Genomic DNA, 13,691 nt, shown 5'->3' with positions numbered 1-13,691 from the left:
ATTATAATGTGCAATTGAAAAGCCACTTATTCATACATTGGTTCAAAATATCGCCCTCATTGTAGATAGGGTAGATGAGTAGAAAAAAGAAAAACAAAAAAAAACCTAAGGGTAACAACACCCCTCTGGAGATGTGGATTAAGAACAGCTTTAGGTTGTTATGATCACAAGTCTTCCCTTGGGCTACACTATTCTGGTGAGAAGCCATGCTAAATGTTACAGCATATTAACTAGAGCTTCAAAAAGGATTGAATTAATTACCAGAACAAACAAAAAAAAGAAAGAAAGAAAGGCAATGAGTTTCAGAACAATGTTGCATCACTGCTTTTTCACATCAACCAAACACCGTAAAAGTCCACCCAATCATTCCATATCTCACACTAAAACCAACCACAGCTCGTGAGTTGATTTGGCATCGGTCATAAGGTTGCCAAGGAGCTTAAGAATAATAATATAATTATGATAATAACAATGCGTCCTTCTACAGTTGAATGACCAGTAACCGTCCGATGGTAGAACAAACTTTACTGCTGAGCATGGGTGATAAAACAAAGAGGAGTTGTTGTCTTCTTACAGTTTTTTTTGGGCATTTTTCTTATTTATAATATCCATTTTGTTTTTCATAATATCTGCAACATCTCCCAACAGCAAACCACACAGAGTTATGCTACTGGGGGATCTGAACAGTCAAAAACATTAACATACTATGTACACCTTTTTGTCGTGTAGACAAGCGCATCAGCATCGTCGGCTCTGGGTAAATTTGTTTTTCTTTATTAGAACTCTTGTCCACTCCCTCGCCTCTGCAGCCGCCAGCAGGCCCCTGTCACACGGTCAGGCAGCCCCAGGCCAGGGAAGAGCACCTCCCACAGGCTGACGGGGGGGGGAGGCGTGGCTCTGCCCTGCCCTGGGGCCAGAGAGAGAGAGAGAAAGAGATTGCCGCGAAGACTTTGTTGACCGACAGAGGATGAAGAGGAAGAGGCGGGAACGATGGAGGCTGAGGCACAGGCAGAGGGGGGGAGGGGTGTACTCCCTTAGGGCTGCAGGTGCTGGGGTAGAGGTGGGGGCGGGAGCGGGGGCGACCTCCTCGGTGCTCTCCCAGTTCTCTTGTGCTCGCGGGCCTGGACCAGGAGTGGGACCAGGGGCTGGGGTGGGGGTCTGGGTAGGGCCTGGAGTCGGGGCAGAGGCAGGACCAGGACGCTGAGGGTTGTTCATGTGCTGAGCAGCAGGCCCGGTGTACGGCTGCCCATGGGGGTGGTTGTTCTGTTCAGGAGAAAGAGGACCAAAATCAATAGATTGTACCAACTACATTTGTTTGACTGGAAAATATTGCTGTGCGCAGTTGTGTCTTTGACTAATCCCATGAAAAGACCACCAACAAGATGATTCTAACAAGTATTGTCTGTGGATCGGATTCCTCTGGGCCGTAGACAAAAACACACAGGACCACATCCTCACACTGGGTGACATGCTCTCTCACCATCATGATCATGGGTGATTGTCAGTCAGTCCCAGGCAAGTCCTGAGAGACGGACTAATGCATTGTTTGCTTTGGTCTTTGAACAGGATTTGTCGATGACAACAAGAATATACAATATTGCCAGCCTTATCCACTAACAACCCTAATCCTTTAACGACCATAAATGGTCTGGAGGGACTCACAGCTAACCGAGCAGAGAGGCTTTTTCTACGTCAGTGGCTTGTCTTCTCCTCCTTTATTCAATATGAGATTTTTTATGGGATTGGATGTAAGCATTTGTTAAAGGTGGGCTCACTGGAGAAAGATAGCTGACTGTTGAGTCTCATTCCCTTTTGACTTACTTCTTTTGGGGACTTTTGAACAAAAGTAGTTAGTTTGTCAGTAAAAAATGAATTCAAGATTGCTTGCAGTGTTTCTGAAAACGATATTGTTCTGAATTACTTTGTTGATGTTTGTTTTATTTGTTGTCTGTGTGGTCTAACTTGTATAGATGCTAAAGTGAGCACTCAGGCACAAAATAACACTTAGTCACTATGTTTTGTACTTGTCAACACCCCCCACAAAAAAATTACACTTAGGATGCTTAAGTAAAAAATCTTTGTTGCCACGGTTACCGGCATCATTTGCGTTAATGCCAGACTGGCTACGAGAATTGTTGCCACTTCCACATACATACTCTCTGCTCAGCTACGACAGGTAAAACACAAACAGAAAATACGACAACAAACCAGCTGTTTACACATCACTGACTGTCATGAGGACGTGATGTAAACAGGACCCTGAGACACTACCTGCTGAAACTGGGTGGTTCCAGGAGAATGTGGGTACAGAGAGGTGTCCTCAGGTGGGGAGGAGTCTTGATCATCAGGTGCTTCCTGTTCATCGGGCTCCTAGCAGACACGAGATAAACGTTAACACGAATTAATATTCATCTTTCAAAGGAAATTAGAGTAACTATGAAAATATATACAGCAGGAATTGCTAGTTTATTTGAACAGCACAGTGAGTGTAATGTTACGCTTCTTCATTTCAGTGTGAAATAGCAGGTAAGTCTGTGTGGGAAAGTCAAACTGTGGTACATTATCAAGTAAAATGAGGTTTAAATGAGATTTGATTATGTGTGTGGGTGGATTCTACACCTGAGAGCATCCTCTCATTAACAGAGCTGCAGGTAATTCTTTAGAGAAGCAGCTCATGAACTCTGACTCTACTGTGGGGGTTGTTTGAGTATTTCAAAAGGACAAAGCTGGGGATTTTATTTCTCTAATGCCATTTGTTGACAGTAAGAGAAAAACATCTTAAATAACTCCAGCTTCATCATTTCACAATCGGTAATTACATCTATGTGACAAGGTAAATTACATTTCTGTTTTCATGTGCAAATTAACATTTCCAACATGATGTAAAGTCCTAAGTGGAACAAAAGAACCTGTCAGACTATCAACACCAATTTCTAGTATGTGAAGCTCATGTACTAGTAAATGCCATCACAAAAAAACATCCTTGTGTTGTTTTAACTCCGTCTTTTATCTTATCTAGCTATTATCCATTCTTTAGCTGCAGATGGAATATCAGAACTGTGCCATAGAGGTTGTTTTGTGTTCTAGTTTTCTAAATGAGTGGTTCTCCCAACTAACAGGTGAGTCTATTCATTTTTTCAAAAGACAAAAAGGCTATAAATACATAGCATATTGTCTACAATAGCATAATAGAGGGCACAATCTCTCTTAATGCACAGTACAGTCCTGGTCTCAGTTTAAATACTGTAACAACTGATTACTGACGTATAATTGAGGCTAAGAGTTTTCAATCAGATGCAGGTGGCTGGCTGCATCACAGTTTGAGTTGGGGAGGAAGCAAAAACTGGCAAAAGAGCACTAGATTGAGATGGAAGACTGGCTATGTCAGTGATGTTGCTTTGGCGAATCACTGGGACTGGGCAACAGGACAGCAGGAGAACAAAGATCTGTTCACTGTGTGCAGCTGCGTAACATGATTTCTTATGCCAGTTACACTGTATGGCATCCCAGTCTACCTTTCCTTTTACTATACGAGTGGACAACAGGATGGAGGATGGCAGTTGTTTTTACTTTGTTATCTATTACTGTCTTACTAACACAGCATGAACATGGTACATAATTTGAGACGGTAACATACTTTCTACATATAAAAAACAAAACAATAATGCACATCTCAAGGGGTTATATACTGGAAATAAAAGTGTAGACAACTCAAAGTTCTAATTAATGTCCTTTCTATAAATCATTTTGGCAGTTTCTCTCTAATTTCCTGTGGCTAACTATTTATAGAACATTTTGTATGACATAAATACATATCAGAGTCCAAAAACAAAAGAGAAAAGCTGACAAAATGGGAAAGACTATAGGGACTCAACATGTCACAATGTGTCTAGCCTCTGCCACTGATGGCTATTCAAGCTACAGGAAACTCAAAATTGTGCAATTCTAACTAAACAAGTGTTAAACTGTGTTGGAAGCCTATATATACATATATATATATTGGCCAACTGTTCATTGTTTCTCTGCTGATACTTCAATTATATTTTGTTTCATTTCCTTCCTTTATGTTGTGGTGCCTGGAATACTGACCTTCCCTGGGCTTCCCTGAGTACACTTGAGCTGTGTATGGAATATTACAGGAGAAGTGTGTCATTTGACTGGATTTTTCAACATAAAAATACAAGTAACTTATTTTAAGTGAGAACAAAAAAATGATATATTTGTATGCATTGTGAACTGCAGCCATGAATCAATACAAAACATATTCAGCATAGTAAACACGTCATAGCTGTAGCTTAGGGAGGACATTTACATTTAATGGCATATTGGAAACACTAAATTAATTGGTCCAATTAATTAATCGATTAATCATTAAGTCTATTAAATGTCAGATTTGTTTTTGTCTATAAAACCATTTATTTATTCAAATGTCAGAAAAAAGCAACAGCTACAAAACCGAAACATTCAATTTGACAGATGGAGAAAACGATTAATCAATCATTTAAATTGTTGATAATAAATATTCTGGTCAACCTAGTACTCAATTAATCCTTTCACTGCTGTTGCATGTGTCAACCCACTTTATGTTAAGTTGAAGTGATGTGGTACACATCAGGTTCATCAGGTTGTTAAAGCTCCTCTGGCTCAGTCATACAGTATTTCTGTGGGATTTTTCTGTTACCTTCACCACTGTACACAATTATTAAGATGTCTCCATAGCAACCATGGCCATGTACTTTTAAGTTTTACTGTGGTGTTTTGAGGTAATTTTCAATATTCATGTTGCCTTCTTGATTTCATATATTTGCATATAACAGAAAGACCCCTCCTATACTGATGTTTGACTTAATCAGAAAAGTCTGACTAGTGATTTTGAACAGCTGTTCTGAACTGCAGATGTTTGTTTTACTGTACATCACATTTGGAACTACTGTATATACAGTGTCCTATAGCTTCAGATACTGGTATGGTTTGGCTCCCTAAGCACAATCCCTAATACTGGAAGATAATGTTTATGTGACATTAGGCAAAAGTGTGTGTACAAGTGTGTGTGAAGGGTACAATGTCAATGCCATTACCTCCTCAGGACAAAGTTCACAGGCTTTGGCCAGTGTCATACGTGCACTGTGTGACCGCTCCAGGAAATAGCCATTGGAGGTCTCGTTGCTCTGAACTGGAGGGGACCAGTTGTTGTAGGTGTACTGGGGGTTCCCTGTGTATGGCCTCCTCTCCAGCTCGTCCCCCAACCACTCCACTGCCCACGTCCACTTTCGTTTCAGGTCACCATTGCTCTGTAAGGCACAAGAGGAACAAGCTGGTTAGCATATATGGCTCCACATGTGGTGTAACTGTTAATATGGTAGGCACAATTTCATGTCATTCGTTTTAATGCTGTAGTGCTCATTCAATAAATCAGCTTTGAGCGCATGTTAGTTAGTGTTTTGAGAGATGAAAATAGTGGAGATGCAAGAACTATATAGTGAGTATAGAAGATACCAGAAACATAAACTTTATTCCAGAAGATAAATGCTCTTCACAAATGGAAAGTTACTGGGTCTGACAATAGGAGAACTGCATCCAGGTTACAGATTTGTGTTTTTGTAAAATTGGTACTCCTCAAAGTTATCTGGCACTTATAAATCACAAATCAGAAACTGATTTCATGGCATATGTGTAGTGTGATGTAACATAATCAGTAAACGTACCTGTAGGATCTGATAAGCCACAGAGCAATTGCTAAAGAGGGCTACCATGCATTTGATGCACTGGTAGGCTCGTTTCTGGTAGTGGTTCTTGGAGCGCTGGATGGTGTCAAAAAGCCCATCTCTGTCATCAGGAATGCCCTTCAGCACATTGTGGATCCTAAACAATCAAACGGGGGAAGGAGAAATTTGAACTCTGGTCACTGTCAAAACAATGCAGCACTCATAAAGTACACACCGAGCAAACAGTCTGACCTGTGTGTCTGCCAGGAGTCCTCAATGAGCAAGATCTGTAGCAGCAAGTCCAGGTAAGGCCTCAGCTCATAGGTGTAGGAGTATGCCACCTGCAGACACAAAACACGTATATAATGTGAACATAGGGTCTAGCAGACATGTACAAGTAAGCCAGCTACAGAATTATGGATGTTTTGTTGGTCTTAATTTACCTGCCAGAGCAGCTCACTGAGCACAGTGGAGGAGAACTGAGGGTTCTCCCAGCAGCTGAAGCGAAGCAGCTTTACTGTCTCCTCAGAGTTGCTGCAGTCCTCAATGATCTTCTTCACGTAGCTGGTCCTCACAAACAGGATCTCTGCCACCAGCTGCTGCACAGGCATCACTGGGGCTGTCAGGTTGGTGTCGCCATACGGGTTAGGGAGAGGAGGGTTTCCTGGAGAGGGTAGAGGGAAAGAAATTTAGAGTACCTCGAATTTAAAATGTAGTTATTAGAGGCAAATATCTGTTTTCTTTAGACAGTGCCTTCATCCATCATCTCTGAGAGCCCTCAGCTCCAAGCTCTGCCTACACAACACAGAGGCTCAGAGTGGCTGGTTTGTCAGTCACTAGATCCTGAGCAAGGATGAAAATCCTCATTGGGCTCCCACTCTATCCAGCCTAAACCACCCCCAGGTTGTTTCATGAGTTATTACTGGCTCAGTTCATATCAAATTTTGCATGGCTGAAGAGTAAAAAGAAACTCACCATTGATAGAGGACTGCATGCGTGAGGAGACGTCACAGCAGCGAACCAGCTGTGAGACCACAGTGTAGAGCTTGCCCAGCTCAGCATACTGGTACTTAATGGGAGGGCCAGGACCCTCGTCCAGAGCAACCAACATGAAAGTGGCAGGGACATTCAGCTTCAACAGCTGGGTCTTTTCTGCCAAGCCTGTGTGTGGTAGAAGTAGTGGGGACGGGAGACAAGGAAAGAAAGCAACATTTTCAGTCAAACAAACTAATTATTAACTATATTTTGCATAAACCTTGCTTGTATAATTCACAGAGGAACAGATGCACATGACAGGAGTGTGATTGCTGTGTGCTCCTTACCCAGATTGGCATACATGACAAAGAGGTTGAAGTACTGCTGCAGGTGACGGCCGTGTTCAGAAACCTCTCTTCTGAGCAAGTTGAGTACAGCTCTCAACAGGTGGTCACTTAGACTGAGGTTATCACAGCCCTGATAAACAAACAAACCACAGCAGGATTGCGTTAATCAAAAGTACAGAACAGGAACCCTCTCAGTGATAGACGCGTCTTCCAAGAAACCTGTGATTCAAACAGCTTCAAGTATCTTCCAGAAAGTCCTAATAAAAGCCCATTTTCCACAGAGCTCAGCCAAAGTCTGGCACAAACCTGAGCAGAGGGTCCAGGCGAGGCAGTGGGGGAGGGGCAGGGGCCGTCTTGCAGGGAGAAGTGAGCGATGAAGACGATGAGCTTGGCAAATGCACCACGGACCTCAGCGCTTGGGCACTCAAGCAGGTACTCCGAGAACCGGTTGGGGTATGCAAACAGAACGTTGTGTGCAAACCAATAGCGTACATTCTTACTGTGTCTCAGCAGGATGCAGAGGGCGTCATACCTAGAGGGAAGGACAAGGAGATTATTTATAGAGAAGGATACAACATAAGACAAAACCCAAAAACACAGAGACTGACTGAGCTTACCAGTCACTGGCAGGACCCCGTACTACTTTCTTGGTGTGAAAACCTGTGCTGAAAAGGAATCTGGCAGCCAGCTGAGCACTTATCATAGCAATCTCCTCTGCCTCTGGCAGAAGATGGTCTTGTCCTGATAAAAAAAAAAAAAAAAAAGCAACGATTAATGATTAACAGTTACAATATTTCAGGTAATTTTTTTAAAGTTTTCTTCAGTACTATAACATAAGCTGACAACAATTTATGAAGCTACACCCACATACCGCTGTGAAAGCTACATTTTACTCATTGTTTGATGGAATTATGGAATAACTACCTAACATACATCCTGCCACTTATTAGCAATAATGTGACATCAATAGTGATGACCCAGATGTACACAAAATAAATTATTTAAAATATGGATACGTACAGTATACACACGCATATATATATATATATAATATGTAAATATATATATATATAACATACATAAACGTATATTGGAGTCTTCTTTAAGCAGGAGACACAATTTAACCTCATAGTCCTTATTTCATTTAAAATCCAACGTGCTCGAGTACAGAGTCAACACAATGAATAATGTGTGACTATCCTACTTGACAGCCGGGACTGATTATAAATACTGACATAAAATATACTGAATGTGCATAAATGATGATGAAACACAAAATGAAGATGAAGAACACAGCAACTGGGAACTAGTCCACTCAGAAAGTAAGACAGCAGCGTTAAGTTGAGTCAGGCCAATCAATAATATATCAAATTCAAATACATTCAAGCTAACATTCTTGGTCAACATGTTGGGTCAGTACATTGACTGAAATCTAGCGTACAACAATACAACAACCCAAACCACTATCGATTTATACTCTTTATGTTCTTCAAGACCTGAATCATTCTGTCCCTATCAAGTGCATCTGTACTGATGACTGTCCTGAAACATTTATTTTCCTGTGGAGCATTACAGGGCTCTGGCTCCATTAATAATGCATTATAGAGGCAGTGCATTTCTCGGCAGACCCATGCTAAACGCTACTGACCACCACTTCTTTCCACAGAGATGCTTAACATTAGCATCAGTTGGAAATTCATTTTTTTTTTTTTTTAGACAAGCAAGCCAGAGATAAGTGATAAAATCATGTTATAATTGCAGCAGCTACATTTTTAAGAGAGAAGCTTTGAAATCCACAGTAGCGTTATGATGAAGACACCATCACTGTTATCGCTGTTCAGAAAATCAAAGAAGCCCTCTGGTGTTGGATATGGAAAGTCATAAGTGGGGGACTGACGTGATACTGTGCAGCTATAACAAATCACATGCCTCACATTTTAGCACTCTCACAATGCTGCACACGCAGGAGTTGAACTGTAAATCTGGAGTGTCAGCCATTCCTTATCAGGTATATTGTCAATACCTGATGTATTTACATGTTGTGGAACAAAGATATAAAACACCAATTACTTTTCTGATCACAGTCTGTCTGTTATTAGCTTTTTTTTCCCCTTTTGAGTAACGTTTTATTTGTTGCCTGTTTTTGTATGGTTTTATCTGTCATCTTGGCCAATCCCAAAAGAGGTTCAAAACTTTAATGGGCCTTACCTGGTTGAATAAAATAGGTAAAAACAGCTACACATAAAAACAATTGTGTTCAAAACCATCATTTACCAGCACAATATCTGATGCAACAGCCAGCATTTGTGTAGGTTTTGGTTGCAGGTCGTGTTTCCTGAGTTTATACAGTGCTTCTAAAAACATCCCACCCAAGGCTTGAGTTGAGGTTAAGTGGACTGATTTAGTTTTGTATACAGTAACACATACAAGATCCACTGAAGTAGTTTTGCAAAAATGATGCATACCTGGAGGAGGGTTTAAATAGACACTGTTACAGGTCAGAAGTTTCTTAATGAACTGGAAATATTCCAGGCTGTATTGCATTCGGTTGTGCATGAATTGGACGTTCTGCTTGCGGACGCTGCACTCGATGACACCAGGCATCTTGACCTGATTCGGTTTGGTGGACGAGATGGTCAACTCCGAGATGTATTTGACAAGCTCGCTGTCCTTGTCCAGTGAGTCCATACGCTCATAGAAAAGGATGTAGGCATTCCACCAGCGCTTCTGCCTCCGGTACGACATCCTTTTCATCATATGATCGAACACCTCACCCATGTATTCCCCTCCAAAGCACTGGTTCTTCATCTCCTCCTCATCATCCATCTTGCACTCAGTCACATCACCATCATCGAACTTATACCAGCGGTTCTTCTCGCCATCACCCCCGTTCCTCTGGATTATGTAGGAATAGTAGTGTCCGCCACTGGCCTGACCTGAGTGGACCAGCACTCCCACCAGACGATACTTGGAGCTGCCCTGAGGTGTGGGTTCAGAGGGCTCGTTCTGTTGGATCACCTGGTTCTCCGGGTTGACGTCATCACCCTCTAGCTTAGCCACACCAGCTACCGTGTACGGCTCCATGTCCAGCTCCCTGGGGAACTCAAAGTAGTCATTGAACTTGATGGCGCACTCCCTCTCCCAGTCATAGTCAAAGCGCTTTAGCTGGATTGCCAGGACAGGCGGCAGCTTCTTAATCAGCAGGCGCTTCACAGTGTCCACCTGAAAAGGGGAGCAAACATTACAGATAAACTCTCTGGCCCCTAAATAAATCTCCAAGAACTTAATGAGAAGAAGAAAACAGATGCTTTTAAGTAAACCATGGGGCAGCCATTGATGCCTACTCCATTTCATTATAGCACTTCATGAGTATCACATCTAACATTGGCTGGCGAACAGATTGTGGCTCTATTCTCACCTTCTTGTTACACTTCTCACAGTGGTAGGCGTTGGCTCCCTCAAGCAGATCCCCTTTAACATACTGCTCCATGGAGTCCAATAGGTTCTGGTGGTTTCTGATGTCTACATTGAGTGTTGTGAACGACTCCTCGCACTCATACCTGACAAAACAACAAATGAGTAGGTAACAAGAACCCAAGGCACTTTGTATAAAATATTTACAGTAACCAAGCACTGGGAGAAGGACAGCACTCACCTGTGGGGGCATCCCTGACAGATCTTCTGGTCAGCAAAGGACCCTCCCAGCACCTTGCTAAGCATGGCGGGGTGGCCCAGGGCTTTCAGAGCTTCATCCAGACTGTCCACCAAAGAGTTGAAAAACTCCAGAGCATCATGCTGCTCCCGCAGGTTCACTGGCTCACCCCATAATCTAAAAAGGATGGAATGGAGAGACAATTAGACATCACAGACCGCTAAATAGACAAAACGCAGATCCAATCAAAATTACTTTGAGTCTCTGAAATACCTGAACTGTTTCCAGAATCCCCTTGGGACATAGTACTGCAGTCTGGATGCAGCCAGATGTCCAAAGATGACCTGTAAGTGACGTAGTACTCCAATGTTGTACTCTTTCCTGTCCTCTGACTTGCTGGAGGGTTTATCATCAAACTGATGGTGGTAGCTGAACACCTCATCACGAGGATCCACGTTACTCTGTGGAGACAAAATGTACAGATGAAGCATAACATGTCTCCATATCTATGATTGTTCAGTACTTTTTGCTATTGTATGTCATTGTGTTCACTGGAAACAAGACTAAAGGGTAATGGTCAAATGATCAGAAGATTTGTATAAATAAGTCTCTCTAGTTATTTATCACTTGGAACTAGTTCTGTAATCATGATGCCCTCAGCTCTTAGCTCAGCCTACATGGCCTACGAGCTTGGAGTTGGCCATTTTGTCAGTCACAGGATGCAGAGAAAGGATGACTATCTTCATTGGGCAAAAGCTTTACTGTAACACAAACTCTCACTGTACCTCATTCTCTTGCTTCTCATCCCCTGACATGTCATCATCCACATCAGTGCCCGTGCCTTCAATGGCGAGGATGCCATTGCGGATTGGAGGGATCATGTAGAGCTGCTGAATGACAGAGTTCATGTAACAGGTGGCCCCGGCGTTTTTCAAACCAACAAAGCCTTTGTTGGGCCGAGGCCCCACCGGAGGCAAGTATTCCCACTCTGTCAGTGTCTCACAACCTGGAAGGAGGGGGAAGGAACACTCATGAATCACGTAATTTACAAATTGTCAATGAAATCGGTGAAATTGCCATGCTGCTGTCCCCGTACCTAAGTAGTACATGTCAGTTAGGGTGTCTACTATTTGCTTGAGGTTGCGAACACATCCCACAGCCAGTGCTACCAGGAGCTCAAACCCAGCGTTGATGGAAGCAGGGGTGCTGCATACTGGGATGGCCTGCTCTGTGGGGAACTCCCCACTCTTCATGTACTGCAGGTACACATTAGAGGCAGGGAAGATGAAGTCGTCGATCAGCTCCTAGTCAAAAAGAAAAGGAAGAAAAGATCTCTTATGAAAAAGGAGACTCAATTAGATAATAAGTGGTTTTCTTCTCTTTGTATTAACTGTTTCAGGTATGGTCCGTTGTTGTACCTTAATTAGGTTTGCTCCTCCTTTCTCACAGCCGATGTAATACTTCTTCTCTGGTGTCTGGAAGGCTAGAAGCTCTTTGGTGACCCCAAGGTGGCCCTCCAGGATGGTCTCCTCCACACCAGTCTCCCCTGTCCTCTTAACCTCATCCTAGTAAATGCAAACATGTTGTGTATCAACTTTGTCCCACACTCAACTGTGAGGGTTAAACAATAAATAACCTCAAATTGGCTTTTTTGGGGGGCATAATGCATAACAGGGTAAAACAGTCATGAATATATAATTAACAAGCCGCTTTACCCTTATCCGTTTCAGCCAGTCGATCTCATTGTTAAGGAGAACCTCAGCATTTGGCAGGTTGATGTTGCTGTTATAGGCATAGTTCAGAAGATGTCTGAGTAGAGTAAAGTAGTCTCCAGCATGTTTGGCTCGCTCCTTGGCTGTACTCTGGAAATTGACAATTTGAAATTAGGATATATTGTATTGTAAGCAGTTAACTGTTAACATTTCTGGCATTGTGGTGACGGATTATAATGCATATAATAAAAGGGGTGACAGACAAATGATAGGACACAAGGCATATAGCCACTCACCCCCAGCACAGTGAAGAGAAGGGTGATAAAGAAGAGGAGGGGTCGATGACCCATACAGCACCTAGTTGCCATCAGGAAAAATTGCTCCTGGGCCATTTGACGCACAGATCTGTTTAACATAAATCATCATAGCATTCTGTCAGAACTATAAAAGGCTAGAGCTGATGAGAACATCTCCATTTATGAATCCTGGTGTACTTACTTGCTGTGGCAGTGTAGCAGCAAGTCTATGATAAAGGTCTGCCAAGCCTTCTCCTTACTGAGTGTGTCTAGAGCCGTGGGCATGAGGGCAAAACACAGTGTCATCACCTCTAAGGCCTCGCAACACACCTGTTCATCTTCCCCATCTGGTTCCTTAGCTGCATTTGTCTAAAAAGAAAAAGGAAGATTATTATTATTATGCAAATGCATACAGTATGGCATTGCACTGCTAATCCCTGGGGATTTAGGACCTTGGAGACCAAGCTTTGGACCGGGCATAATGGAGTTCCTGCTAACTATTCAATTTATTATACTTGTGATGTTTAAAAAAAAAAAAAAAATGATAAAAGATAATTGGACTATGTATAACAAAACCTAAAACAAAAAACTCTAACAAGCAAGATTCATAGGAAACTTGCCTTCTCATATATCTTGCTGATTTCTTCATTTGAACTGAAGACGAGTTGCACTGTACCGCAGCCTGATGCCCACACTATTTTCTGAACTGCTCGGATCACACAAATGTCAGGGATGTACTTTGATGCCTGGAAGAAATTCTGGTGAAAAAAAAGAAAAGTACCATAAAAGCCATTATTACAGACAGCAACATTCAACAAGAATAGAGTAGTACCTCATCCAGTGCTTGTTTGAACATACATTTTCCTAATATTGATATGTACAACCAGCACTACATTAAAAATCATACATCAAGAGTAGGTATCTATATTACCAGTGTATCTATTTATCCTTAAATAACTACCAGTACATAAAGTACCCATAACAACTATAATAATAATAATAAT

General features: G+C 42.1%; 1 protein-coding gene across 1 annotated transcript in view; it reads right to left on the bottom strand.

Annotated features, from left to right (window-relative positions):
• Positions 1–776: 776 nt before the first annotated feature.
• The window catches only part of usp9 (ubiquitin specific peptidase 9), a 37,173-nt gene continuing 24,258 nt past the window's right edge, over positions 777–13,691 (bottom strand). The window contains exons 27-49 of the mRNA XM_035677164.1: positions 13,308–13,445; positions 12,890–13,056; positions 12,688–12,796; positions 12,395–12,541; positions 12,098–12,244; positions 11,776–11,983; positions 11,465–11,685; positions 10,953–11,140; positions 10,683–10,856; positions 10,446–10,587; positions 9,493–10,249; positions 7,645–7,768; positions 7,334–7,559; positions 7,028–7,157; positions 6,681–6,866; positions 6,149–6,369; positions 5,958–6,046; positions 5,706–5,862; positions 5,079–5,291; positions 4,090–4,119; positions 2,272–2,370; positions 963–1,263; positions 777–907 (exon numbers count right to left, since the gene is read on the bottom strand). Coding sequence (XP_035533057.1) covers positions 777–907; positions 963–1,263; positions 2,272–2,370; positions 4,090–4,119; positions 5,079–5,291; positions 5,706–5,862; positions 5,958–6,046; positions 6,149–6,369; positions 6,681–6,866; positions 7,028–7,157; positions 7,334–7,559; positions 7,645–7,768; positions 9,493–10,249; positions 10,446–10,587; positions 10,683–10,856; positions 10,953–11,140; positions 11,465–11,685; positions 11,776–11,983; positions 12,098–12,244; positions 12,395–12,541; positions 12,688–12,796; positions 12,890–13,056; positions 13,308–13,445 — 4,305 coding nt within the window. The remainder of the gene's footprint in view (positions 908–962; positions 1,264–2,271; positions 2,371–4,089; positions 4,120–5,078; positions 5,292–5,705; positions 5,863–5,957; positions 6,047–6,148; positions 6,370–6,680; positions 6,867–7,027; positions 7,158–7,333; positions 7,560–7,644; positions 7,769–9,492; positions 10,250–10,445; positions 10,588–10,682; positions 10,857–10,952; positions 11,141–11,464; positions 11,686–11,775; positions 11,984–12,097; positions 12,245–12,394; positions 12,542–12,687; positions 12,797–12,889; positions 13,057–13,307; positions 13,446–13,691) is intronic.

Source organism: Morone saxatilis, unplaced genomic scaffold (genome assembly GCF_004916995.1).
Source record: "Morone saxatilis isolate NCDOM2014 unplaced genomic scaffold, NCSU_SB_2.0 Contig5, whole genome shotgun sequence".
In the NCBI taxonomy this organism is placed as follows: domain Eukaryota; kingdom Metazoa; phylum Chordata; class Actinopteri; family Moronidae; genus Morone; species Morone saxatilis.
This window is presented reverse-complemented; position numbering and strand designations above follow the sequence as displayed.